The sequence below is a fragment of the Pieris brassicae genome, chromosome 3 (genome assembly GCF_905147105.1).
Source record: "Pieris brassicae chromosome 3, ilPieBrab1.1, whole genome shotgun sequence".
NCBI lineage: Eukaryota > Metazoa > Arthropoda > Insecta > Lepidoptera > Pieridae > Pieris > Pieris brassicae.
The window spans coordinates 17,409,303-17,436,788 of record NC_059667.1 but is presented as its reverse complement, the minus strand read 5'-3'; the positions used below and the strand labels follow the sequence as shown (position 1 = coordinate 17,436,788).

Below are 27,486 nucleotides of genomic sequence, written 5' to 3'. Positions count from 1 at the left end.
AAATCGAAAATATCGAAATCTCCAATAAATCCTGTTAGCTGGCACACTTTTCCGAAAGTTGTGCGGGAAATGGTGCAAAATTAAGGTACCTTATAGTTACTACAAGTAAGAGAAATTATAACCAATACCTATATTTATTAGAATTTTATAGCAAGTTGTTACCTTTTGTAAATTTTCATAACACGATTCCTATTTTACAATAGTAGTGCAAACTTTTCATGAGGCGGGCTTCCGTTTCCTGCAATGTCAAAATTTTAAAACGATAAAATGTGTATGTGTGTACCAATGTATAGCCTATTGTCCTCACACGTGACACTAAAGGGGTTTCGAGTGTGCTTTTTTCAATTTGCCGCCGCTAATGTGGAAGAGGGATAGTAAGAGGAGTAGAGGGAATCTTCTTATTTATTATTTTTTAATATAACCTAAATTCTACTAAAAATTAACTTTACTTCCAGAGTTAATCAAAATAGAGTGAATCTGAAATGCTTAGGTACAAAGTAGAGGATTCTATTTACCCAAATTTAAATATGGTCGAACAATAATAAACTCCTACTACTTACAGTTTCGCAGAGCTATCTTTTAAAACATTTAGTTATCATTTATATTTTTAGCTTTTAAAATTACATATTTATAGTTTGTTATAATTCTGATTAATAAAGAATGCTGAGTTTGCCTGATAAAGGGTTACGCAGCACAATATATATATTGTGTGTAACGTTAATTGTAATTTGTAATTTTGCTTATTTTTGTTTATTTTTAGATTGTAAATTTTATTGTAATTTGCAAACCTTTTTTTAAATTAATTATAACCTTTCATTGGATTATACGTCATTGCAACCGTTTCAGTTACTTATCTAATGTTAGTTTTGGCTCTGAACTCTGTAAATAAAAATAAATTTTAGAAATAATTTTTCACTTAGATGTCGTACATTTGTGTTTAAAAGCTGTAGTTTGAGGTCTGTTCTCCGTGGTCTGTTTAAAAAAAAATATTAGGATTTGACACAAATACGTATATGTAGGTGATACAAAGTTCACCGATGCATATATATATAAAATTACGTGATGACAAATAATCGATAAATTATATGCTCCACAGTTTTTACTATGCTTAGTCAAATCAAGTTCGTGTAATAGTGGAACATTTTTTCAATAGTCTGTTCAAAAAAACCTTCGCGGACAGAGTGCAGCGGAAATGAAACGGAGCATGTGTCGATTGAATCCCTCCGAAATTGTGGCGGGAAAATATGCTACAGATACAAAACGAACCTCGTCATACGTGGCTTGAATTTTGAGTCCGCATTTTCCAATATAGATAACATAATAACACCTGCTCTTTATGGAAAGTATAAAATGAGGCAACGAAAATTGATAATGTGTTTATACCTAGTCAATGTAGATGAATTTTTTTGAAAGTTAAAATTGCAATTACAGTTACCAAAATTTTAGGTCCAACTGATAAGCATTAAGATTGTCCTAAATCTTATAAAGAAAACATTATATTTATTTCTACTTACTACAAATCAACAGTGTAAAAATTTGTAATTACCTTACTTATTTGTTAGACAATTAGAAACAGGGAAAAAATCATTATGTCTTAATTTAGATTGTTACAGTAGTATAGGACAAATTTTAATGAGAAATTCGCGAAAAAATTTAAATCGCAGAGCGTAAACGAAAAATTAAAAAGCCCCGGCGGAAACGGCGGCCATACTACAGCCATCTTTCATCTGAAGCGTAACGACTTTAATTACCAGATGCAAAAAATTTAGAGACAATGTTTATTAATTACTTCGTTGTCTCATATAGATGTAATTTTGTATTACTGTTTCACGTTTCAGAAGTCGTTAATTAGTAAATAAATATTGTATTATTCAATACAAAGCGTTTTGACATTATCTGTTGTAGAAAAAAAACCTGGCAGTAAAGAAAAGATTCCTTACGAATCAGTAAATCCGTACCCAAGTTCAAAGGTTTTTGTCAAGATACCTTAACAGTTGTGTATGTAGAAAGTCGAAAACTAAATTTGAATGAAAATTTGTCGACACTAACGGTCAAAGTTCAATGTTATGTCATCTTGACTAAACCCCCAGCAGTGTTATTCCGTATCTTACAATAAAAAGTATGTAGTTTAATACGATGACTCAATTTATAGAGACAATCATGTGATGTCAGCTCAATACCAAAACGTTTGTCTTATGCTGACAATGACAATTGTATAGGAATGACATTAGATCACACTTGAAGTGATTTTGTCTAAAGCCCCAATTGTAGTCACATTTAAGTTACTAGTAAGTTTTATGCTTCCATCCAACCAAATATACCAAGACAATCCTGGTTTTGTCATTATCGCAATGCAAATCGCTGGATTACATCCACAATTTCACGTCTGCGTCTTGGTCATGCTTGCACCCCTGTTCATCTAGGCAAGCTCCGGATAAGGGATCACTCCATCTGTGAGTGTGGCTTGGATGAAGGCACTGTATCTTACATACTATTTAACTGTCCCAAACTAACCTATCACCGTCCTTTAAGTGTTAAATGATTGTGTTTAGTCCATATTGTAGATTGTTATGTAAATAAAGCAGTAAAATTAAAGTGTCATATAAATATAAATTATTCATAAATAGGAAATAGTATTTAATAATGTTGTTCCTCATATTTGTTTTGTCTGTGCTGTCTTAAAACTAACAATCGAATTTCAACTATTTTTTTTAGTTGCATATTCAAAATTAACTTAATTATTATTTTCACCGATCCATCTCCTTCGTGCCTTCTCCATCTACACGACACTGTACGGTACTTCGTACCATGTGACCAGTTGGAACAAATAAAAGCCATAAACAAAAATTAAATTGAAGTTATTAGTATTTTTTAGTTAAATTTGCTTGCAGTGTATTTCGTTCACTCTCTTTTCACTAATTTCCGCAGCACTTAGTGCATAGTGTAAAAAGTGAACACGTTCTGCAACCCTATTTCGAAATATCACTTTAGTAATGGATGTCACGGGCTCCAAGTGCTCTAGAAAGCAATGGAAACCTCACTGCCACGGATAGTTTAATATCTCTTTCAATAAGCAAAAATATATTGTAAAGCCTCAACATAAAGACTATTTCCCTGTAGCATAAATATTCAAAGATGGCTTGATGCAACATCCGCGAGAGAGCAACACATTAGCGACATCTCTCCACAGGAGTGAGAAAATTGCGCTGAAATTAAAATGTTGAGTTCGCGTCTCGACACTTGTAACAAAATATTGACAGCAGACAGATTAAATATAATTCTTTCGTTTTATAATAACATTCGTAGTATGTTAAAATATCTCTTTCACTTTTGCCTGGGTAGAATAGGACAAATTCGTCCTATTGCTCTTAACATATTTTTTTATAAAAAATAAATATACGCGAATACTTTTTGTTTTATTCCCTACTATGCACAATTTAAAAATACATTTAAGTTTTCAAGGAAGGACTTATTAATAATAATAATAATAATAAGCCTTTTTATTTCCTGTTTTACAATAGTTGGTAGTTGCTACGTTACAGTAATGAAAAATATTGATTTTTGTTAGTATGTTAGCTTAGATTATATTAGTAATAAATATACATTATTTATTTATGAATGAACAGGAACCCAAATCCAAAGATTCCCATTTTTGTCGGTCTTGTGCTATGGACTGCCAGTTTATGCCAGCTATCTTTTCAGGTCATCTTCCCAGCGGTCTAAGCGTTTGTAACTTTAGTGACGGTTCTTATGTTTGTGTGTCTTATTTTGTCAATTTTCTTTATGTTTAACATGCTTCGCTCCAAACCTCTTTGACATACATTGATTTTATTCACAGCTTGTGTAGAAAATTTCCAGGTCTGGCTCAGGGCCATGGATAGTTATGGGTCTTATTCGTGTATTAGTCTCTTATCTTAGTCTTCGTCTCTGACAGAAGTGTCAGGTCATCAGCGAACCTCGGGTGACTTAGGTAGGTGCCTTTTATATAGAGTCCATTTTTACTCCAAATGAAAATAGTGGGTGATAGTGGGTCCCCTTATCTTACCCCTCTTTCTATATGGAAGGCGGGGCCTAAAGTTTCGAGCTATTTTATTTTTTATTCTTTCTATGTTGTTATTGTATATCCTCTTAATCACCTTTATGTATTTAACTAGCACCTCTTGTTCTCTTAAGCTTTCCCATATACTTATGTGTGTGACTGAATCGAAAGCTTAATAATTAGGGATTTTAAATGTAACTCCAGTAGAATGTGACTTAAATCACACTACGAGAAGCCCTAGAAACTATAATATTATTTATTACGTCTTCTACCTAAATACAAAACATATATGGCATGCATTAAAAATATTAAACAATGATTGTTTTGGTATTTGGTAAACTAAAATCGATGGTCACGACCTGAAGAGGGCGTTGCACGATAAAGTTGAATTACTTTTTAAGGTTAACAATAAGTATTTTCTTATTATAGTTATAAATGTATATTTATTGAATGAAAATTTATGCTATCACCAATATTATAGCGAGTATATTAAAATCTACATAGGAATTTAAACGTATCCTGCGATGTTAAACATAAAATAATCTCATATACCTAAAATTGTCATCATAGTTACCAAGATATATATATATGTACTTAATATTAGCGATCATATTAAACAGACCTAAGAAATATTTTTTTAAATTATCATTCTGTAAGGTTTAAGTAATGAACAAGATCTCTGCACGTTTTATTATTCTAAGTAGATTACTTTAAGTATAGCCTACTTTACAATCAAGTCGTTATTGTTGGTTCACTCATTAATATGCGATTTATTCTATTTACATATTATGTAGATTGTGATTTATTTACGCAGTTGTTAGAATTAAGGAAAGATCAGAAATATATTTCTTATATGAATTGTTAGTTTTTGTAGATTGAAAAGGTTCTGGCAGACAGAATTGTGTAAATGGATGAGATTAAATTAAAAAAAAAACAAGAAAATATTAAATATTACCTACTCCATACATGACATAATGATTGAAGAAATAGTATCCATGTTGAACCTCTATGGAGGTTAAAGGTGTCACCAGCTTCACCGTTAATGATATATAAAGTCATTTTTATATTCTACATATGCTTATTAAGAACCAAGTACTTCCACCGCTACCTTTTTTCATGTGGGAACCAGAATATTTTGTTTATATTAACCAGAAGCAAATATATCACACTACATATTATATGCATCATAATGATTTCATAATAATGTAGCATTATCCTAAGTTAAAATAAATTATTTCCTTCATACACACTAACAAACAACTTTTCATAATTACCAAGATTTTAGATGTAAAAATGTTATAAGTAATATAAATCATTATATTTAATAATGTTTTATTACCAAAACACACTAACGAGAAATACAGTCCTTGAATGAAATCTATCCTTTAATGATTTAACCAACATCAAAAAACTATTTTAAAAATTAACTTTAAATTCCAGCTCCTTAAAGGAATGGACCTGGAATTTCTGGTGTGACCTAAAAAATATTTTATTGATACAAGAAATATTATTCAAAAGTTTATTAAAATGATTAATGACAATTTCATGTAATTTATTAAATAAAATATAGAATATTACAAAATACTATTTACTGAAGTAAAAAATATCACTACAATATCTTTAATTGAATTTAATTGAATAAATATCCTTATTAGGTATTGATATTTATTCCTTTTCTTTGCACTTATCATTCTCGTGAACAACTTGGGGCTTGTAGTCCAGTTCTAGGACCCTGCTCAGACTCTTTACGTACATATCAAGACGTTGTGTCATGTAGTAGCAGCGACGGTCTCTAATCTGCCGGTTCAAGTTCAAGTCCATCACGGAGATCAATAGCCCGTCCTTGTTACGCGACAGACCTGGGCATCTAACACCATCGGGAGCTGTGAAGTAACTGGAACCGTAGAATAGTCCAATGTCTTTGTGGGCAGGCTTTCCGTCAGCCGAGGTGAACTCATTGGGAAACTCTTCATAGCCAACTCTGTTTATCGCAGCTGTGTAGTAACAATTTGTTATGGCAGCGTTCCTAGCCTCAATATTCCACATGTATTCACTGCCAGCCTCTGCTGCTATCGTTGCTGATGGGTTAAAGACTATTTCAGCGCCGTTCTGCCCAAACATCATCCAATTTAAAACATGGTGGCGGCCGAAACAAATGTTTACAGCAATTTTACCGTAACGGGTGGCGAAAACCGGATGTCCAGTGTTTCCTTCCATATAGTAGTTCGACTCGTTAAAGTCGCCTACGCGGGGAATGTGGTTTTTGCGCTGTTTCCCAATCACATTACCACTGTCGCTTATTACCACAGCCGTGTTCCAGAGGATATCTGCGTGTTTCTCGTCTCTCTCAAGAATAGAAGATACGATAACCATTGAGTATTTAATAGCCAATTCTCGAAGGAAACGCGTTGTCGGCCCCTCTTCAGCTGATTCGGCAAACTCGCACCAGGGTTGCTTTTCTCGTGTGCAAAAAGCAAAAGGCATGTTCCACAGCTCTTGGAAACAGATAATGTTTACTCCCTCTTGACCAGCTACGTCGATAATTTTCTTAACTTTTGCAAATATGGCGTTCTTCTGTTCGTTAATCGGACGGTCAGTAGGGATAGCAATGGAATGTTGGATTACTCCTACCTTGACAATCCTTGATGGTCTGGTGTGTTCTTTTTTAGCTGGGAAAGCGTAGGCAGCAATTTCAAAGTCACTTTCCTTAGCAGCAGCAATTGAGGAGTCCTTTAGTGGAACTTCGTGATGATTCTTGCGACCGTAATAAATTCTGTTGAATTCTTCTAAGTCATGGCTGCTTAGATTATTATCAATAATAGATTCGAGACTCTTAGTTTCCCCGTCCATGTTCACAGCGTCCGTTCTGGTATGAGAAGGTAGTATGAATAGATTTTCTCGATCAATCGCGGCCTTAAATAGCTTCGACTACTGTGGTAGTTTGCGCGGTGCATTTAATGGGATGGACGTAGTTTATCACGGTGGGTGGCTGAAGCACGATGACCTCTACCCCTATTTAATGATACGATTAAAACAATATTTGTTTTCTTGTTAGCAACGACTCATTATGATATTTACGACTAGATAAAGCAAATTAAGACGCATAATATTCAATAGTAATGAGAAAGCCATAATAAAACTTTTTAAATGTGGTGAAGAAAATTAGTTTTCAATTAAGGATAACTTAATTGAAATATTAATAATAATTATTAACAAGCAGAAATGAATATCGAGTCAATATAAACAAGAGTGAATTATTGCATAATTCATTTTCACCATAAAACCTATACTTAGGTTTTTATTAGGAATACCTACTGCATGCCTACGTGATCAGGTTGAATCTCTGAGATATTCTAGCTCATAAAACATTCTAACTGCGAATCAAAACAAGTTAATAGTCAATCAAGTATACTATGATTAAATAAACTTCCAGTTTGCGGCGCAGAGATATTATGTAATTTATCACGCACTTATCGCAAAACAACTGTTCAGATGCTTTAGTACTTTGAAGTATCATGGATCGTTCTCTTGACAAAATATTGAAAGAAAAATTATCTGATATTAATTTAAGCGAGTTTAATAAAATATATTATGGAAGTGCGAATTGTGAACTAACTCTGAAAGATGCTACAAAATGCGCGAGTGAAATACATAATTTTGAAGTAGACGGATACTCTTTTAAAGCAGCCAGAGAGGAGCTTAGAGAACCGAGAATAATAAGACTTGGTTTAATACAACATTCTATTGTCTTGTCGACTGATAAAACTATCAATGAACAGAGGTTAGCAATATTCGATAAAGTACGAAAAATAATAGAGGTCGCAGCGTCAGAAGGGGTACGTATATTGTGCCTACAAGAAACCTGGTCAATGCCATTCTTTTTGTGCACTAGGGAAAAAGAGGCATGGTCTGGTTTTGCAGAGTCAGCCAAAGAAGGCCCAAGCACAAGGTTTTTGAGTGAATTCGCAAAAAAGTATGAAATGGTCATTATATCTCCTATCTTAGAAATCGATGAAAACGGTGTTTGGTGGAATACAGCTGTTGTAATTAACGAAAAAGGGGAGTATTTGGGAAAACATCGCAAGAATCATTTGCCAAGTGTGGGAAGCTTCAATGAAACGAGCTATTATTCACCTGGCAATACAGGTCATCCTATTTTTCAGACAAAATATGCTAAAATTGCTGTAAACATCTGCTATGGTCGACATCATGCACTTAATTGGCTAATGTTTGGTTTAAACGGTGCTGAAATAGTTTTCAATCCTTCTGCAACTATTTCCGAGTTCGGGGAGTCGTTTTGGGGTATAGAAGCTAGAAATGCAGCAATCGCTAATGGATTTTTTACATGTAGTGTCAATAGGGTTGGCACAGAGATGTTTACTGTAAATGACAAGGAGATAACCAGGTCGTATTACGGCTCAAGTTACGTAACAGCGCCGGATGGGTCTAGAACGCCAATGCTATCTAGAAGCAAAGATGGGTTACTTATAATGGAAATTGATTTAAATCTGAGTAGACAAGTTAAAGATCGATGGGGTTTTAATATGACTTCTCGTTTAGATGTGTACGTTGAATGTCTTCAAAACGCTTCTGAAAACGCAATTTAAAAAAAGGTATCCTACCATTGTAAAATACGTTCTTTTCTGTTTTAATCCTTTAAGATATAGCAATTATTCATATAATTAAATTATGATTTATAAATTTTAACCAAAGGTACCGAAATGATTATATTTGAAATACACTCTTTTGCTAAATTTCAAGCTCTTAGAAGTATATTAAATCATTAACATTTATACATATACATACTATTTATCATAACCTACATTGAATTCAGTTATATGTGTGGTATAATGTTTAAACATGGAGACAGAAAGTAATAGATCAAACTAGACTATAGAATGATAATTTAATGTATAACCTTAGCTATAATATTTACTTTATTATATTCTGTTATGTAAACTATTTCATAGTCTATGATTTACATAAAGAACTTCGGATAATCTGTGGAAAAGTGCGCTGTGAGGATGATATGTCAATTTTCGTTTTTGTAAAATCACAGAAATTCGTAAATAAAAGTTTTGTAAAAATACGTTGCATTGCCTTCCGTACAATTATTTAAATATATTTGATAATATAATAATAATTGAATAATGGTAAGTTTACCCAAAAAGTATTGTATTGTTTTTAATCGGCCGGCGTTTGGTTTCACTTTTCCTTACATCTACCATACAATTACTAATTCTGATAACATTTTTAACAAACATTGCTCTCTTAGTAGGGATTATAGGATAGTAATATCAAAATTGACTATTTCAGTCGATATTAGCATACAATGGTGGTGCTGTGGTTGCAATGAAAGGGCAGGACTGCGTTGCTATTGCAACCGACAAGCGATATGGTATTCAAGCTCAAACCGTTTCATCCAATTTCCCGAAAGTATTTCAAATGGGACCAACTCTTTTTGTTGGTTTGCCAGGGCTTGCTACAGACACGCAAACAGTGTTTCAAAGGCTGAAGTTTAGGTAAGCGCAATACCATTTCAAATCATTTTAGTTTTATTGAGATCACTTTTTATTAGATCATTAATACAATCTTGTATTCACAGAATGAATTTATATGAGCTCAAAGAAAATAGAATGATGAAACCGAAGACATTCTCTGCAATGCTCTCTAACCTCTTGTATGAGAGGAGGTTTGGTCCATACTTCATTGAACCTGTCATTGCAGGCTTAGACCCATACACTTGTGAGCCTTATGTCTGTAATATGGATCTGGTATGTAATCTAGCTTATAATCCATACTTATCCACAATTTTCCCAAAACAAATTTGAAACATTCTATTCAATCAAAGTATTGTTGACAATGAAATTGCCATAACCAAATGTGTTAAATCAGCTATGTGCATTTTTGCATGTTTCTGTATAAGTAGTGCTTTAAACATTAATTAGGCATAACAAACCTGTCTGTTATTTTTTTTTTAGATTGGATGTCCCAATGAACCAGAGGACTTTGTAGTATCAGGAACTTGTTCAGAGCAACTCTATGGTATGTGTGAGGCCCTATGGGAACCAAACTTGAAACCAGATGAATTGTTTGAAACTATCTCACAGGTAAGAGTTAAATCATTGGATGCACTATTTCACATTGATACTTAAAATAGATATTTTTTCCCACATTTTATATTAATTAAAATTATACAGTGTAAACACCATGTAACATCCCTCAATTTAACAACAACTCCCTAAGGCTTTGAAATCAATTAGCTTTGGTTGGTTTAACTTGTCTTCCATGCAATGATACACTCTACATAGCATTATACCCACTCTCAATAACAACAACTGAGTAATAAAGTACTTTTTAAGTTGCTAAAATTAGTAAAAACTGCAAAGCTGTGTACATTCTTTTGTCACTTTATTATCCTAGGCCACAATAAACTTGACTGTCTGCATCATGCATATAAACATTCTAAGAAATTTGTTCTTTTCTTTTAAATTGGGATAGCTTGCATGTGTAGATTGTTATAGACCATGAGTAATAAGTAGGAGTCATGGATTATCTATAGACATTCAACAACTGTCAACCTTGCCAGCACAAAGCGATTGCTAGTTATCACTGGGAGGGGGGCGGCGAGAGAGTCGTGTTGATTACGTGCTTGGTAAATCAGTTGACATGTGTGTCCTGCGCTGTGTACGATGTGCAAAGTTTCCCCAACGCCCTTGTATAATGCTCAAGAAGTTTGCCGGTATCTATACTTTAAGAGATTTTTTAACCCACAGGCTCTGGTTAATGCTGCTGATCGTGATGCAATTTCTGGTTGGGGTGCTGTTGTATACATTGTTGAGAAAGATAAAATCACTGAGAAGCATGTAAAGACAAGGATGGATTAGTTTATTTTAATGTATTTACTAATAAAAATTTAAAAAATATTATATTTATTTATTTCTACCATATACGTAACTCTTTGTAAAGATTTGCTCTTCATCTATTTTGATTACCTCAATCTTTCTTAATATATATAAATTTCCTGTCACGATGTTTGTCCGCGATGGACTCCCTAAACTACTTAACCGATTTTAAATTAAATTGGCACACCGTGAGAGATAGGATAACTTAAAACCAACTTAAGAGATAGGATAGCTTAGATCTTTAATTATAGTCGCAATTTTATTTTATTGCAATTTTTTTGTCTATAATTAATTGACTGTCACAATTATCTGTTATCTTCAAAAGATTCTAACAGATGTCGATACTTTTCGACTGGATTGAGTAAGTAATCAATAGATGGCTATGGTAAACCGACAAACGTGTCATAAGCTACAATTCAATATCATGATTACCACGTGTTATTGAGGCTAAAGTATAAATTAAATTTATTTTGTAGTAAACGAAATACCGTCAAATTCAACCACGTGTTACTTAGACCGAAGTGTAAATCAAATTCAAATTATAGTGACGATAATACAGTGAAAATATTTCGTGTATTAAGGCTAACTAAAACGTCAACTATAAAATAATGTTTCTATTAAACAATATTATTAATAAATTGAAGATGTTTCTGAACTAATCTTATTACCGAACCCAAATTATTCATTCCATTTATGTAAAAAATTGTTATTGTAGAAAAAACTTTAAACTGTTATGTGGAATAGGTGATAAATAAAACAAAAATTGACAGAAACTTTATAAACCGAATGTTTAAAAAATTAAATTCTTTAATTTTCATACATTGTCTTTACAAGATTGAGACTAGAGGATAAACATTACAATAATTAAACAGTAGCAAAGCTATTTTATAAAATACTACTATCCTGACACCTTGCAGTTTACATACATCTTTGTATAAAAAAACTCATAGTAGAATACAATATTCAACTCTATGAAGTAAAACTTGAAAACAAAAGTTCTTCTCATGTTTTTTCATTAATAAACTTTTTAAAATTAGGAAACTGACAATAATTTAACTTGAGTACTTCAACTACAACTTTGGACGAGTTTTCAAACACATATTGTCTTTACTTGGAATAAATAAGTCTGAAGTCGCCCATAAAATTAATATAGCACATAAAACTACACACAACATAGAGCCAATAATATTTAAATTGTGCATTTTTGACAAATTTCTGTAATGATGTCGGGTGGTATATTCAAGAAATGAAATTGGCAACGTTTACAACGCATTAGATATAATCGGCCTAGAAAAATATGTGCTGATCTCTTGTTACATGAATGAAATAATATTTTTTGGTACACGGACATAAAATGTGAATTCAACTGATTAATACTAACATCAATACCTCGAAATTAAGGAAACAACAAAAGTCTATAATACTTTACTATTTCCTAAAATTCACGTAGACCAGCCAAGTCTTCCCATTAGAATAATAAATAACAAAAACCTTACATTAATTTCGACTACACTAGAGAAGAACTAAGCTAATAATATTGGCAAAGTTATAATTTATAGCGTTTAATTACCGTACATACAATTTCAATATACACAAGTTATCTCTCAATTGGTACCACGATACGCCTTTTAACATTTTCTCATGTGCAATATAAGTTCTCTCGCTAGATGGCGCTGAAACAGTTTTTTTTTATTCCTACATCCCATGGTACCACATTCTCCACTACGTCTCGCAACATGAACTTTTAAAGATAATTTAACAATTATAAATTTCTCAGCGTCTACCCTATAGCGGAACATTATAAAAGCTAGCAACGAGTTAGGAAAATATTGCAAATGTGCATGATCAGTTCAAATGTGTTTTTTATCGAAATGCAATTAAAATTGCATGTCTGCATTGAGCTTTGAAAAACAACAAAATGACACAAAATTTATATATACAGGGCACCACATATTCCAAATGAATGTTAACAATTTCACAATATATAAAAACCATCAATAGCGGCTCGCGCTTTTGACGAATGTAATATAGAGATACACACATTTTTGCCTAAAGTTGAGTTGGTACCCTAATCGATAACTATTTTTATCATATTAATTATAAAACTTTCTAATCAAAGTCAAATTTTAACTGGAACAATACACAAAATATGTATCACTAACAGTGTGTTATACCTTATGGCACTTTCGACAATCCAAAATATTTTGAGACAAAACCGGTTTTTACCGGCTAATCATCCAGACGCGTATACCAAATGCAAAAAAAAACTATAACAATTTATAACTTCTGTAAGTAGAACTTTGTTTATATATTTAGAGTTTGCAACTCAACGACATTTCGCAAACACACTGCGCTTACTTAATGCATTAACTGCGTGAGACAGTTGACATTGACAGTTGACACTTTTAATATAGTTATTCTCACAATTATCGAAAATAAGTCAAAGTTAATAGTATCACGTGACATGGGCAAAATTTTTAAAATATGTAACTTATTAGCGCAACTGTGCGTAGGCAGTATTTCTCACTCAAAAATACTACTAACAATTAATTAGAAACAGCCTCACGTATTTAAAAATAACTTTCTAACTAGAAGTTATAAATTATTTATCTTTTTTGAAGCTTTATTAGGCAACACTTCCTAAGACATACCCAATTTAGATATTTGGTTGAAAAAGATCATACCTCTTTTAGTGCTCAGTCAGTTAACCTACACCCTGATAACTTCCCTACCATCTGGAACCTAACAAAAATTCTAGCAAAACTATAAATAATAAAAATACAATAATCTTTAATATCTAATCAATAATAATCTTTAAATAAAAGAATCAACTGTGATTCTAATTAAAATAATGTAATGTTTTGTTTGTGTAATTAATTAAACTCTGTAGAGCGCATCATCACGATAAATCTGATCGTATATGTGGTAAACAGTTTTAAAGTAAACATATTTCGCCAAAATACATAGTACATAGATTACATTTGTATTATGAAGGCTGACATTGAAGTTTTGAAATATGGGTTTCTCGTACTGAAGCCTGCCCATTGGCACTAAAAGAGGCACAAATTACCGACGTTGTACTTAGTTCCCTTCGATGGCCTTAGCTACGAACTCGATGAAGCGTTTCCCATACTGTTCGGGGTCACAGGTCGATATGCCGTCAACATTGCTGCCGTACTTTACCGTTTTGGCCGCTTTTGCCGCCTGTAAAATACAATATTAGGTAATATAGAGATCTGTATGAAAGTCTACTCTACATTTTATATTATTTTTGCTCAAAGGTCTAGAGTCAGAGCGGACCGAGAACGTGCGTGGTAATTAGACAAACCTATAGGGCTTTTGTCTTGAACAAATTTTATAATAATAATAAATTCCTCTATAAAATTTTTAATAACAATATTTCTTATTGATACGGATTAGTGTTGTATTACCGAGAGAATTGAATGTATCAAACTATTTGATTGTGTATGTTTTTTTTTATAGAACAGGGGCCAAGAACGGGCAGGAGGCTCACCTGATGTTAAGTGATTCCGCCGCCCATGGACACTCTCAATGGCAGAGGGCTCGCGACTGCCTTGCCGGCCTTTTATGGTGTATAAATATAAGTCAATTTTTTGGAAGTCTGTGCCAAGTCTTTCGTTATTTAATATAATTGATTTCGTTAATTAACCTTTGTGCTGTGTGGGTTCTTTAATTTTCTTATTTGTTTATTACGTCAACAGTATTATTTTTTGGAGCTTTGCTTACTTTTACTGTCAAAATAAGAGGGGGGGGGGTTACGTAATACTTGAACAGCATTCATATTTAGTTATTGAGGATGTGTAAATACTGTGAACCAAAGACAATATTATCTTTTCTTAAAGCATACATGACATGCAGACAGATTAGTTATGTGTAATTAATTTAATATATGTTTGTCAAGATTTCATTTTGACATTGATTTATTGCCTAAAGCTTTGAAATGTCAGATTCGTAATTATTAAATTTGGTTCTACAACCATCGGTCGTGACAAAAACACACATATTTCTGTGTATCGTGAAATTTTAGATGCCTTAGGGTCTAAGGCTTGTTGGTTTCCTAACAATACTTTCCTGAGCTATGACGTAATAAATGCACACAAAGACAAGACCATTCGCTCATCTAGGGTTCGAAGCTATCTCAGGGATGACGTTCACATTCACAAACCTCTTGGCCATCACTGCTCATAGTAAATTAAAAGTAAATACAAGCTACAACTGATATATCCTTATTCATATAAAAATTCTCATTAATAATGTATTAAGACATACCTGTTTTCTAACACCATAATGAGTGAGGACATCAATTAGGGCCACGAAGTAAATTTCTTTCTTTGGTGCGCCTGAAACAATAAAATAAAAAAAGGAATTAAAAATATTATATTTACATACATACAGGTCTGATAATCTACGATGTTTGTTTTATTTACACTTCGTTACATTTAAAGAAAAACAAATAGTCACGGATGCAACGGCCTCATCAAGCAAGGCATATCAAGGCGCTTCCAGGCAACCCTAGTAAGGAAAAAGTGCATAAAAAAATACATAATTCTTTATCTACAACAATACAAAAATATTTTCAAAAATTTACTAAAATTTATGAATAACGACGCAATACAAAAGAATAATAAATACAAGAATTACAAAGTCACGATTGAGCAGTATATAATATGGTTGTTGTTTGATCTTTAGTCGGTTAACTAGATACGCAAGTTTATGTTTTTTTATAAAAAAAAAAACAATGGCACTACAACCTTTTCAGGTCTGGGCCTCAGATTCTGTATCTGTTTCATGATCATTTGTTAATCGAATAGGCAAGTAGGGGATCAGCCTTCTGTGCCTGATGCACGCCGTCGACTTTTTGGGTCTAAGGCAAGCCCAAGACCTACCTCCTTCTCCTCCTTCACCGTTCGAGCTAATGTTAAATGCGCACATAGAAAGTCCATTGGTGCACACCCGGGTATCAACCTCAGGGAGTCGCACGCTGAAGCCACTTAGCCAACACTACTCAATGTATTTTAATATCATCACAAATAGTCACCCCTATCACTTCTAACGGGAATAATTCGAAGTTATATAACTCTGTAAATAGGCATATATAATCAGATGCACGGCTTCCATGAGAATTATGATGTAAATAACTGTAAAATAAAATGTGGACAGTTCTACGACATCTACCTATACAACATGCTTTATACGGTATGGCATTTATTTTTCCAATTAATCTAAAAATAATATTAACGTAAAAGTACAAGTAAAATGAAAATAATAATCCCATTTTACCGTACAAACAGATTGAGTTTAAATTAGACCATACATAACAAAATTGCAAATTTATTCATACTAGACATGAAAAACGGCATAAAGAAGACAAAAAATCTATTAATTTACTTGTTTTCTGTTACATATATATTGTTATTCTATGTAATCTGTTTTGGCTTTTTGTATTGTCTACTGTGTTTTACTAATAATTAAATAAAAATAAAAAAAAATCCTAAAAACGGGACGTAAATATTATCGCTAAGTTCACTTGTGTCGAAATCTTAACAAATTCGGAAGTGTCGTAAGAATATTTATATCAAGTATTTGGGGGGGGGGGGGGGGCTCCTGTAAAACGTTACGATGCGGAGCGGAGATTGAATTACGCGTTATTGTTAATATTATTTTCCATTTTCCAGTACTTTACACCACATAATGGTAAGTTTAGTTATAAAGATTCACTGGGGTTGGCCACAAAACGTTTTACTATTGGATACAGAAACGTTACGGCGTTTCATGGAGGGGGGGGAAGGTCAAGAATCACCAAAAATTTTATATCTTTGTAATAAATTCAATTGCTTCACGTTTAATTAAATTTTTACTCATATTAAGCGTAATGTAAAAACCATACGTAACATATGAATTTGTAATCTTACATTGTGTAAGTAGGACAGCGTAGTATTTCCCTCCCTTTCGCACAACATCGTAAAAACAACACGGCAACGTCTCTTGTAAAAAATGTCAATGAGAACTGTCTATTGTATTATTACTACATACAAAACGATGTTTGTTGTAAAAAACGAAAGAACATTATTGTGACTAAACGACTTAACAGATTTGACTCAAATTTTAAAAATTGTTTATAAGATCGTTGATCTCTTGTGCATTATCATGGCAACGGGATTACCTACGAAACAGATTGTATAAATACTAATCTATACCGCAAACATACCGACAGACACATAAAAAGTCGAAGATTCTATTTGATAAGCTTACCTTCTTGGCTGGGTATGGCGTAGATATCCAGTTCCGGTATGATGCCCTCATACCGCAGGGAGGACTGACGACCAAAGCCTCGCGGACTATCTGGTGGTGTGTTAAAGCCCCATCTGAAATAATTCAAATTGTTTCTTAAAAACAAAATTTTCACTAACGATTCAAAACTTTATACATAATACTTGAACGACCCCAAACAAGGCAAGCGAGGGTCCTACTTCTAAAGTATTATTTATAACCACGATTTAAAAAATGTAGAAATTTTCTAATGTCAATGAAAATTTGGCATTTGTACAAAAAATATTAATGTGACACAAAAACGTATTCCTCACCTGTCATGGCGATTGTCAGTATCGCTGTCAGACTCGGAATCATTCTCTGTGTCGTTCTCGGCTTCCTTTTGTCGCGCTGCTTCGGCTTCCGCTTCGCCTCGTCCACACTCGTGTACTCCAAGTAGAAGGGAATAGTCCATCAGATGGAGTTTTGTGAGGAACTGGAATTGATAATAATAAAAATCAACTAGTTGGTCTTAGCCTCAGTATTTTGTGTTTGTATTATATATTTTATTCCTAACTAGCGGATCCCACAGACTTCGTTCTGTCAAAAAGATTTGAAATGTGGCAGTTTTTTTTCCTACCAATTTTATAGTCGGCGCAAAAATCTCATGGCAGAACCATCACCCTGATGATAGGCCGATGTGTGAGGTTCAGCTCGGGTGACCAAAGTATCTTCGCTCGAACTTTGGCCACACTTCTGTGACCCACTAAAAAACCCCGACTGGGATGTCTGCTAGAGGGCTTCAAACTAAGAGGGGAATTTAGGGTTCAAACCTGATTGGAAAATAATCTAAAAGGATAGTGGGAACCTAAAAGTGACAAATATTTAAAAATTGTGTGCCTCATTTATATATTTTCCTATTAGTATGTATTCAAATAACGTTGCTCAGTTAGGGATATTAAATTAATAATTCAAACATTAAATCCTTTTTTCAACGCGATGTGTTTGACAGATGTAATGACGTGAAAACACAACGATGTATGTCGCATGCCGAAACTAAAATAAAAGAAATAATATCGTGAAGCCAACCAAATTAAAAATCAGTACTAATGATCTATAGCTCTCACGTTTTTGGACTTTTCAATTTGGTCGGGTTGGCGATATTATCACTTTTATTTACAAAACGTTTGTATGGGAAAAAGAAAAGGGCTGTTATAGGGTTTTCCCGAAAATTATTCGAATTTTTCTCGCCGTAAAAACCATCCTTAGACTTCAACGAACATTTAAAAAAAAGAATTGGTACAATTGGTCCAGGCGTCGTAGAGATATGCGCTTACTAACACATTTTGCGATTCATTTTTATATTATAGATAGGCAAGAAGATGCACAGCCGTGATTCGAAAGAGGTCAAGGGTAAGAATTGACGACAACAACTTTGCTCTATAATTAGTATACTACAGGAAAACTATATTATTGGTAATGAGTTCGCTACATTTAGAGCAATTTCCTTTACTCTTTGGTATAAAAAAAAGAAATCAATGCCGCTACAACCTTTTTAGGTCTGGGCCTCAGATTTCTGTATCTGTTTCATGATCATTTGTTAATCTAATAGGCAAGTCCGTGATCAGCCTTCTGTGCCTAACGCACGTCGTCGACTTTTTGGGTCTAAAGCAAGCCGGTTTCCTCACGATGTTTTCCTTCACCGTTCGATCTAATGTTAAATGCGCACATAGAAAGAAAATCGATTGGTGCACAGCCGGGGATCGAACCTACGGATAAAAGTCACACGCTGAAGCCACTAGGCCAGTACTGCTCTCTTTGGTATACTTTACAATAAAACATGAGTGGAAATGGGCGAGGCACATGGAACCGAAAAGTGAAGCAAGGAAGTCTTAAACTAACAAGGTACAACCAACATAAAAGAAGAAGAAAATGTAGAAGGGCGGGATTTGATCGAAGAAAATGATAGAAATATAACAGTGTTTAAGTGTGATATAAAAGGCATTTATTATTATTATATGACTGTCCAGTCTCTAAGATTTTAGGATATTCTTTACATACATCTAAAGCCTTTTAAAACATACGACAACTGCTGAGGATTTCTGTATTGTATTTTATCTGTATTACATATTGCAAATTAAACAGAGCCTAATAATGTTGCGTTAGGGAATAAATAAATAAAATACGATAAACTCCACTCTTCAAGTACATACATACATTACATAACTAATTTTGACAATTGACATACCTCAACGTCAGCTGTAAGTGTCTCCAACAATTTTTCCTTCGCAGCGTCTCCGATGTCGATCCTAACACCTTGTTTTATAAAATCGTTGTCTTTGAGAGTTGGCAAGTCTTTCTCCAACTCCTTCTCCGATGCCTCACGATCCACTGTCGACCCTTTCAGATCGTATTTTCTGTAATATTCATAAATAAATTTATAAAAGGTTTTTCCATTCTATGTAAAGGAGTGTTTTTCTAACGTGGAGTACGCTCTCGGGGTCACTTTGATTGTTAAAGGGCTAATCGAAAATTTATTAAAATAATTTGGAATTAAATTTCAGTTTTTCAGTATAAGACAATTTACTTACTGTGTTCGTTAACAATTTTCTAGTAACGTATTATTTCAGCATCTTTAGTGAACCATTGTTTAATATTAAAAATTATATATGTTACTAAGGCATAGTACAAAAAAGGTTCGGAAACACTTATGTAAAGTGTTTAGAAAAAATATAATATATATAAAAACATATAGTGAAATTAACCGCACACTAAATAATATTAACACTAACAATATATATTTTTGTGAAGTCGGTAACCCCGATATACATACAAAGAGCTGATCACGGTGAAACAACTGAATTTATCTTCATAAATTGTAGCAGCTAATAATCATCACGTCTACCAGCCTTTTAACAATAAAAACGGCATCATACATCATTTGCTTTGGAGCTCAGGAATCACAACAAACTTATAACACATTTACTTCTATCGGCGAAACAATACACTTCAAGAAAATCAATCGTAATGCAACGGGCGAACTGTTTGCGAACCGCCATTCCTAAGTTACAGATCGGACTTCAATTATTTTATGTAGGGTTCACGCTAGCTTCAAACGACCTTATTTGTTACATGAAACTCTTTAAGGTTAATTGTTGTTCGACAAGCTTGATTACCTGTTTGCGTATAAATCGATAAATAAAACGTACATAGTATTGTCTTTTATCAACATAGCTTTTACACATTTAAAGAAAACACTTTTTTACCGGATTGAATTGTATTATTGTAAACTTATAATTATTTTACATAATTTGAAATTTCACCCGACGATTCGTGTGCTTTACAGCGTGCATGGTCACTGTGACATAAGTTTATAATAATACATAGCTTCAATCCGGTAAAAACATCATTCTACATAACTATTTATGAATAAATGATACATCTAGTGATTTATAAGTGAATCATACAAGGAAACGTATCTGAAAAATACCTACTTGTGTATATTTAAGTGGTTGGAGAAAACATTCCTCGTTGCGACTAGATAATGTTCAATACCGTCCACAGTCAGCCGGTACATGCCAAGGTATTGGGGCAGAAGAGTCTTGCCGTGACGCTCCACAATATACTGTAGGAAAAAAAGGTGATAAAGAAAAGGTGTTTTGGACTCGTAACAAAATTTGGATAAGATTCAAAGGCGAGACTTTGCGGTCCATTCGTTTTAAAACGTTAATTTTTTTCTTTAAATTTATATTGGTTATAATATTTGATTAAAAATGGATGTAGGCGGGACATATAGCGCGCATGGACACGACCCGATGGACGCGAAGTCTCCATGAATGAAGACCTCGGCAGTACCAAAGAATGCCGCGACATAGCATCCAGGCTAAAAAAAGGGGGAATGTCGGTCGAGTTGGAGAATAATGGAGGAGGCCTACCTCCAAAAAAGGAACTAAAATAATGGCTGATGATGATTATATTTCATCATTCATTCATTATTCATCATTATTTAGTATGAAAAATAATTTTTCATATTGTTTGGTGTTTGGATGTCAAAAAATGTTATTTTAAATTAGCAAATAAGGTTTCATTTAACATTTCCAATGCCTGTATCATAATACAAAATCTAAAATTCCTAGTTTATCGTTTATTTAACCATTAGATACCTAAGTCACCAAGTCAGATATTAATCTGACTTTTAGGAACTAGATTAGATAACAGATTCTGTGAAAGATGACGTCAGAAACATATAGAAATATATTTTTTTGACTCAATTTACAAACACTGTCTCTAGAAAATCTAAAATTATAAAAAATAAGGAAATTTTGAACAGAACTCAGATTTCACTAGAATCGAAAAGATAAGATATTTTTTATCAAAGATAGGATTCGTGGAAACCGATAAATAATATTTATTAGGCATTGTAATAAGTATAATATCGTTCATAAATTCGTTATCTATACTAATATTATAAAGAAAAATATTTGTATGCAACGAATTGGCTCAAAAAGTACTGGACGGATTTTAAAAACCATTTGAATGCTACATAATCACTGATAAATATAAGCTAATATAGAACGATATATGCCTTTCTAATAATGTAATTACAATTTTAGTTCCGTATGTACCCGTTGCGTGCAATATACCTATTAAAATAATTACTAGTTTAAGACATAACAGACTAAAATTACGCCCGTACTCAATAATATTGCATTGACGCATTGCTTTCGACGCCAAACAAGAAATAAATAGCATTCAAATGAAACAGTTTATATTAAGAGACACATAGTGCTGTCAAAATCGTATAACCACATGACAGATAGGAGACTTATTTCTCACTCTCATTTGTTTTAAGAAAAAGATACTTTATTAAGAACAATAAAGATGACGTGATCCTCTCACAAACATTTAAAATAAAGCATAAAATGAGACATACCGGGTGATAATGTTTAAGGAATGAATGCATCCGTTCCACCTCCTCGGAAGTCAACGTTTTCAGGATGAAGAGCCTATCATAACTTTGATAGAACTTGGCGCCGGACTTTCCCGAGGATTCATCTGGTATCGGCTGCGACCTGCCGACAACATTATTTTTATTTACCTAAAACTGCAACAGACAGTTCTTCGAAATATATACAGAACGTAAAGAATATAAAGACAATAGAGGTTCCTTCACTGGCAAACCTGGTTCTTTGACTGTAATAAAAAACTTATCATATAAAAATAGAAGAGTTATTGACACACTAACAGTCTTTGTTTAAACTTAAGTCCACACTCTCTATAGTCTAAGAGATCAGTCAACTAAGGTAAAAGTACCTAAGACGTCGATATTACTCGATTTTGGTTTGTACATACAGACAATGCAAATAACTCTTGGTCAGGCCAAGGCCAATAAAGGCCAGAAATGCGCAGTCCCTTCTGCGGCGCTTATGTAATGTTTAAAGTGCAATGTATAGTACATCAGATCTGATATCCCAAATGGATGCACTATATGCTGACCAGTCTTCTTCGCCTTCACAATTTAACCTAAAGCAGTTGTCAGACCACTGCATATTAGACGCTGGAAATCCATGTCATGGAAGTTAAATTTGTCTAACACTTGTATAATTAAGAAAAACACTTTTTGAACGGATTGAAGCTATGTATTATTATTAAAAACTTACAATTATTTACATAATTTTAAACTTTATTTTTTTCTGACGTTTCGCGTGCTTTTCATCGTGACCGTGACCACGCACGTGAAAGCTTCAACCCGTTCAAAAAGTGTTTTTCTTAATGTGTAAAAGCTATGTTAACAAAAGACAATACTTGTCTAATGTTTACTGTAAAAATTGTAAACTATATTTTATTAGCGCCAGTATGGCATACCAATTTTACAAACTAACATATATATAACACTTGGCTGCCCACAGGAATGCTACCTAAAGAAATTCCATAGAAAGCTCCTCGAGAAATAATACGTAGAGGCGTAACGCAACATATCCAAGCGAACGTTTACGTAATAGTACATAATTGTTTGCAGACTAATAACACACAATTAAAATTCTCTTCCCTCCAAAACGTGGACTTGTACATTTTACGTATAGCGTTTGATACTTAAATATACAAATTATATTTACACCCGTTCATTGTATTATTAAATTGCGTAATGTCATTAGGCTAAAGTTAATTAACTTATTGATAAACCTCTAAAATGTTCATATACGCCTAATATTTTAACTTAGTTTTAGTTGTATAAAATTGTTAGATATTATTTCTAATGGGTTCAAAGATATTTAGATTATTTTGCTTCTTAATTTCCTTTTGTGTTATTAAAAATTCTAAATACGCTGGCGTGATTTCATTTATTGATTAAATTTTACCTTTACATTAACGGAACACACACCATGCTTAGGATATGCAGCCCAATTCTTACTCATCATGATGTAGTAATTTATAAGGCTCAAATGTGAACATTTCTTAAATGAAGGGTTATGTTTCTTTATTGTAGGGGGTTGTCAATTATTACCAAAAAATATGGTCAAGCACAGCTGCCTATATTTTTGCAAAATCTTTTATTAAATGACTCGAAAACAACGCAAATAAATGCCTCATTGAAGCAAGTTTTTATTCATACACGTTATTGGTATTGCTCTAACATCCTACTATGTAATTGACATTAATTTGTATTGCTTTGTTATAATTTTAAACGTCTAGATGAGCTATTAACCCAAAGCGACCTTTGGTTACTTGGTTTAAAATTCTTAATACATCAATGAGAGAACTCTTTAATTCTAAGTTCTGTACGACGTTTGTTGACTTTACAACACCCTTATGATTTATGTATATTCTATATACTGGAAGATGTCAAGAAAAAGTTTACGTTATAGGGGAAAAACCCTATTTTACCGCTTCCTTATATTATTTTAATTATTCTATTTATTATAATTCTCTCGATTTCATAATTAGTTTCTTACTTTTATTATAATAATAAACTTTGCTAGGTGCTATTTGCTTTGTGACATAAAAGAGGATTTTTTTTGTGTCCAAAACGCGTGTTTACTGTGAAATAGTTGGATGTATAACGAACAAAATGTTTATCTTAGGATTTACAATGCATGACACACCGGAATAACAAAAAGCAATCGATTTCTCCCAAACAAAATACAAAACACGGTGATCGTGAATGTGATGAAATGCTGTGTCAATCAAAGGCACACTACATTCTGTTAAAAGAAAACCGTTACAAATCAAACTGCTGACCTCAGCCTCAAATTCATACTCAGGCCATATTTGAGCAGATCGCAAGCATCTCGGAAGCTCTCTTGTCCATTCCTCATCTCCGTAACACCAGAAGGCGCTGTGGCCGAACGTCGCAGCTTATTAATATACTTCTGCCTGGCTCTCGAACGGAGGTAGTTATCTGGTTTTCTAAACCTATAGGATATGACGGGAAGTAGGAACCGGACGAGAAAATATAAAGGAAATAAAATATAAATAAATACAGCTCCGGTAATAGCGTAACACACGTGGTTTCCTAGCGAAAAAAAATGTTTACAAAACCTTACCTAGTCAATGACTCCTTATAATCAAGGTCATCTATTCCAAATCTCTCTCGCAGATTCCTGAAGACGAGAGGGCAGTACTCCTTTACTTTGAAGTGTGATGGCATGTTTTCTCTGCAGGAATAGTGTATAAAATAATAATTATTAAACATTTACATAATTACTAGATGACCTGGTGAACATTGTATCACCGACATACATATATATGTGTGAAAACATTCTTTAGAAAAATTTCATCTACAAGACAAATTTATGAAGGCAACTACAATAACTACAAATATATGACAAACAAGTGGCAATTTTACATTTCTAGAATACAAAGATATCAAATATATCCTAGCTGAGAACAGATTTTATGGAAAAATTCAATTGTCATTTTTAGTATTTTTCTTTACTCATGTTGCCCATTGTCTAAACCTTCCCTGAAGTTCCACAAATATTTCAAGATCATAATGAGCCAAATCAAACTAGCCATTTTCAAGTCATAGCAAGACAAACAAACAGCAATTTATTTTTATATATTTACATTCATCTTAAGTACATTGACTTTAAAAACAAGTGAACTTATCATTTGTGAATTAATAATGCAAGAAAATTTAAGATTTTATGGTCAATCCAAACTATTCAAAAGACTATATAACTTTCTAAGATAGGTGGTATTATATTCTACGAATATCTGGGCTCGTAAGAAATACATGCATATATATATGAAGTAGTAGGGATAGCTCCAATTGTCAACCCTATTTTACTATATAAATAGTTGAAGTTACAAGTGTAGTCTCATACACCACTATAGATAATGGGCAGCCATTATTCCATGTTTGTTTTAATAATTATTATTTGTAATGGGAAGGAGGTGATAAATATAATATGCAGTAGTATCTACTATACTATAAAGTAATATAACAGAAAAGTAAAGAAAATACTCACTTATTAAACAAATGGTTATCAACTTTAAGTTTAGAATATGCCCTGAAATCGTCAGGAAGTAACATAACAGGTATTGAGACATGGCTTAGTTCATTAATCTGAAAAACAAAAAATGGTTTTACTATAAGTCATTGTTATAAAACTTATAACTATCATCACTTTCATCACACATCTTTATTTAAATATTTATGTTTTGAAAATTTATTGATCATTTTTTTTCCTAAAGTAAATAAGTGGATTAAGTTAGATTATCAGTCTCACTTTATTTTACTACAAATTTTTACTCTTGAATAAATTATTTTTAAAGACAAGGTAAAAATTAAATTTAGGATAATAATTATTTTTGGTGACAAATATTTGGCACCGGAGTATTGACCTAGCATTTATATATATACATACAATTGCTAATTTATCATTGATGATTTGCCAGATGAAAGGCAATATTAATAATTTAAGACACTATTAATAAGTTGAATGACATTTCGATTTATCAACTAAAAACCAAAAGGTAAAATAAAATACTAAGGTAAGGCAAGTTCTAAACAATAAAACCAGCGAAACTTAAGACTTGTATAATCTAAAAATATTACCGTGTGATTAACACCCCACATAAAAACAGAGAGTAAAGGTTCATTAGCACGGAATAATTTCACTTTCTGGTGTTTCACACGAATATGTTTCTTTTTCAATTTACTCAATCCTGTTGTAGGAACGGACATTTTGGATTTGTTTACACGGAGACGTGCAAGGCCTGTAAGTAGTAGTTTTTACAGACAGAAGCTTATCTATACCATTTTCACAACACTCATAATTGATAGAATCAGAAGAATTAAAAAAATTATTGAATTTATTCAAAGAAACTCGACACCCATGAATATACAGCCAAACTACTTTTGACAGCTCGTTTTCATGTGTTGCTACTTGCTATTTTCATTTTATTTATGTTATCTAAAACCTGAATAAACAATAAATTATCATGTTTATGGTTGAGGACGACTTAGAATTATTTCAATTAATCAAGTTATTCAGCTTATTTCGTATCGAATTTGTACAATAGGCAGTATTATATTAGCTAGTAGTAACTAGTAGTTCTAATGAGTACTGGGTCGTGGGTAACGTTATTTACTCTATTCTTAGAGTCAAGACTCTATACGAGTTGAGCATGACATGATCCCTGAGACTCGTGTCAAGAGAAAAGCTGTCAAACATTTATTTGATAGCATAGAATTGCATAGATTTGAACTATCAGTCTAAGATCCGGCTGCAGCATTAGTGCGTTCATCGGCTATTTGCTAAAAACCAAATTTTTATGTATATTTAAATCAATTAAAACTTGGTAGAAGATATATTCTACCAAGTTTTAATTGATTTTTGGGAAAAAAATTCTTATCTTGTTTTTTAAATAAAATATCGTCTACATCACGGCAATTTAATAAATAAATAAATTTACATAAAGATTTTTAAAACATCACGGTTGCCGTTGCGCACCTGGCTGCACCTCTTCGCAGCCAGGTGTAAACAAGTATGATTTCGATAGATGTATACGTTTATAACGTACATTTTTTAATTATATATCAAATTGAAGCTATTTTTTTCTATTAATTGTTAAATATGGTTGCTTAATTCAATGGCCGTAAATAAGGGTTGCTGTCTGTTAAGTAAACGCGTAACATCATTTTTCAGACGAGAATAGCGATTGCCGGCTGTGACGCTTTTAAGCCATTGCGCATTCATCGAATGTTAGTGTTTTCAACTGAACTGATGCGACATTTTTATTCTAACTTTAAAACCACGCTGTTTT

The 27,486-nt window shown here is 32.9% G+C and overlaps 4 protein-coding genes across 5 annotated transcripts; 2 read left to right on the top strand and 2 right to left on the bottom strand.

The window, feature by feature from the left end:
- Positions 1 to 5,354: 5,354 nt before the first annotated feature.
- Positions 5,355 to 6,944, bottom strand: LOC123707724 (beta-ureidopropionase-like). The gene has a single exon (XM_045658015.1). The coding sequence runs from the start codon at positions 6,887 to 6,889 to the stop codon at positions 5,705 to 5,707; it is 1,185 nt and encodes a 394-aa protein (XP_045513971.1). The 5' UTR covers positions 6,890 to 6,944; the 3' UTR covers positions 5,355 to 5,704.
- Positions 6,945 to 7,390: 446 nt separating this feature from the next.
- LOC123707725 (beta-ureidopropionase-like) lies at positions 7,391 to 8,899 on the top strand. Its single transcript, XM_045658016.1, has one exon. It carries the CDS (start codon positions 7,555 to 7,557, stop codon positions 8,644 to 8,646), a length of 1,092 nt encoding a protein of 363 aa, XP_045513972.1. The 5' UTR covers positions 7,391 to 7,554; the 3' UTR covers positions 8,647 to 8,899.
- A 153-nt stretch (positions 8,900 to 9,052) lies between these two features.
- LOC123707726 (proteasome subunit beta type-3) lies at positions 9,053 to 10,965 on the top strand. Its single transcript, XM_045658017.1, has 5 exons — positions 9,053 to 9,192; positions 9,356 to 9,561; positions 9,645 to 9,813; positions 10,021 to 10,149; positions 10,816 to 10,965. Exons 1-5 carry the CDS (start codon positions 9,190 to 9,192, stop codon positions 10,924 to 10,926), a joined length of 618 nt encoding a protein of 205 aa, XP_045513973.1. The 5' UTR covers positions 9,053 to 9,189; the 3' UTR covers positions 10,927 to 10,965.
- A 2,396-nt stretch (positions 10,966 to 13,361) lies between these two features.
- Positions 13,362 to 26,631, bottom strand: LOC123707723 (phosphatidylinositol 5-phosphate 4-kinase type-2 alpha). Of its 2 annotated transcripts, XM_045658012.1 has the most exons (11): positions 26,276 to 26,631; positions 25,686 to 25,783; positions 24,759 to 24,869; positions 24,454 to 24,627; positions 22,148 to 22,286; positions 20,709 to 20,839; positions 19,463 to 19,631; positions 17,550 to 17,710; positions 17,218 to 17,330; positions 15,235 to 15,305; positions 13,362 to 14,148 (listed from the first exon to the last, which is right to left on the bottom strand). In XM_045658012.1, the coding sequence occupies exons 1-11, from the start codon at positions 26,402 to 26,404 to the stop codon at positions 14,026 to 14,028; spliced, it is 1,419 nt and encodes a 472-aa protein (XP_045513968.1). In that variant the 5' UTR covers positions 26,405 to 26,631; the 3' UTR covers positions 13,362 to 14,025. The 2 variants fall into 2 exon arrangements, with proteins under 2 accessions (XP_045513968.1, XP_045513970.1); XM_045658014.1 differs by lacking the exon at positions 24,454 to 24,627 and having other exon boundaries at positions 13,363 to 14,148; positions 26,276 to 26,625.
- Between the last annotated feature and the right edge of the window lie 855 nt (positions 26,632 to 27,486).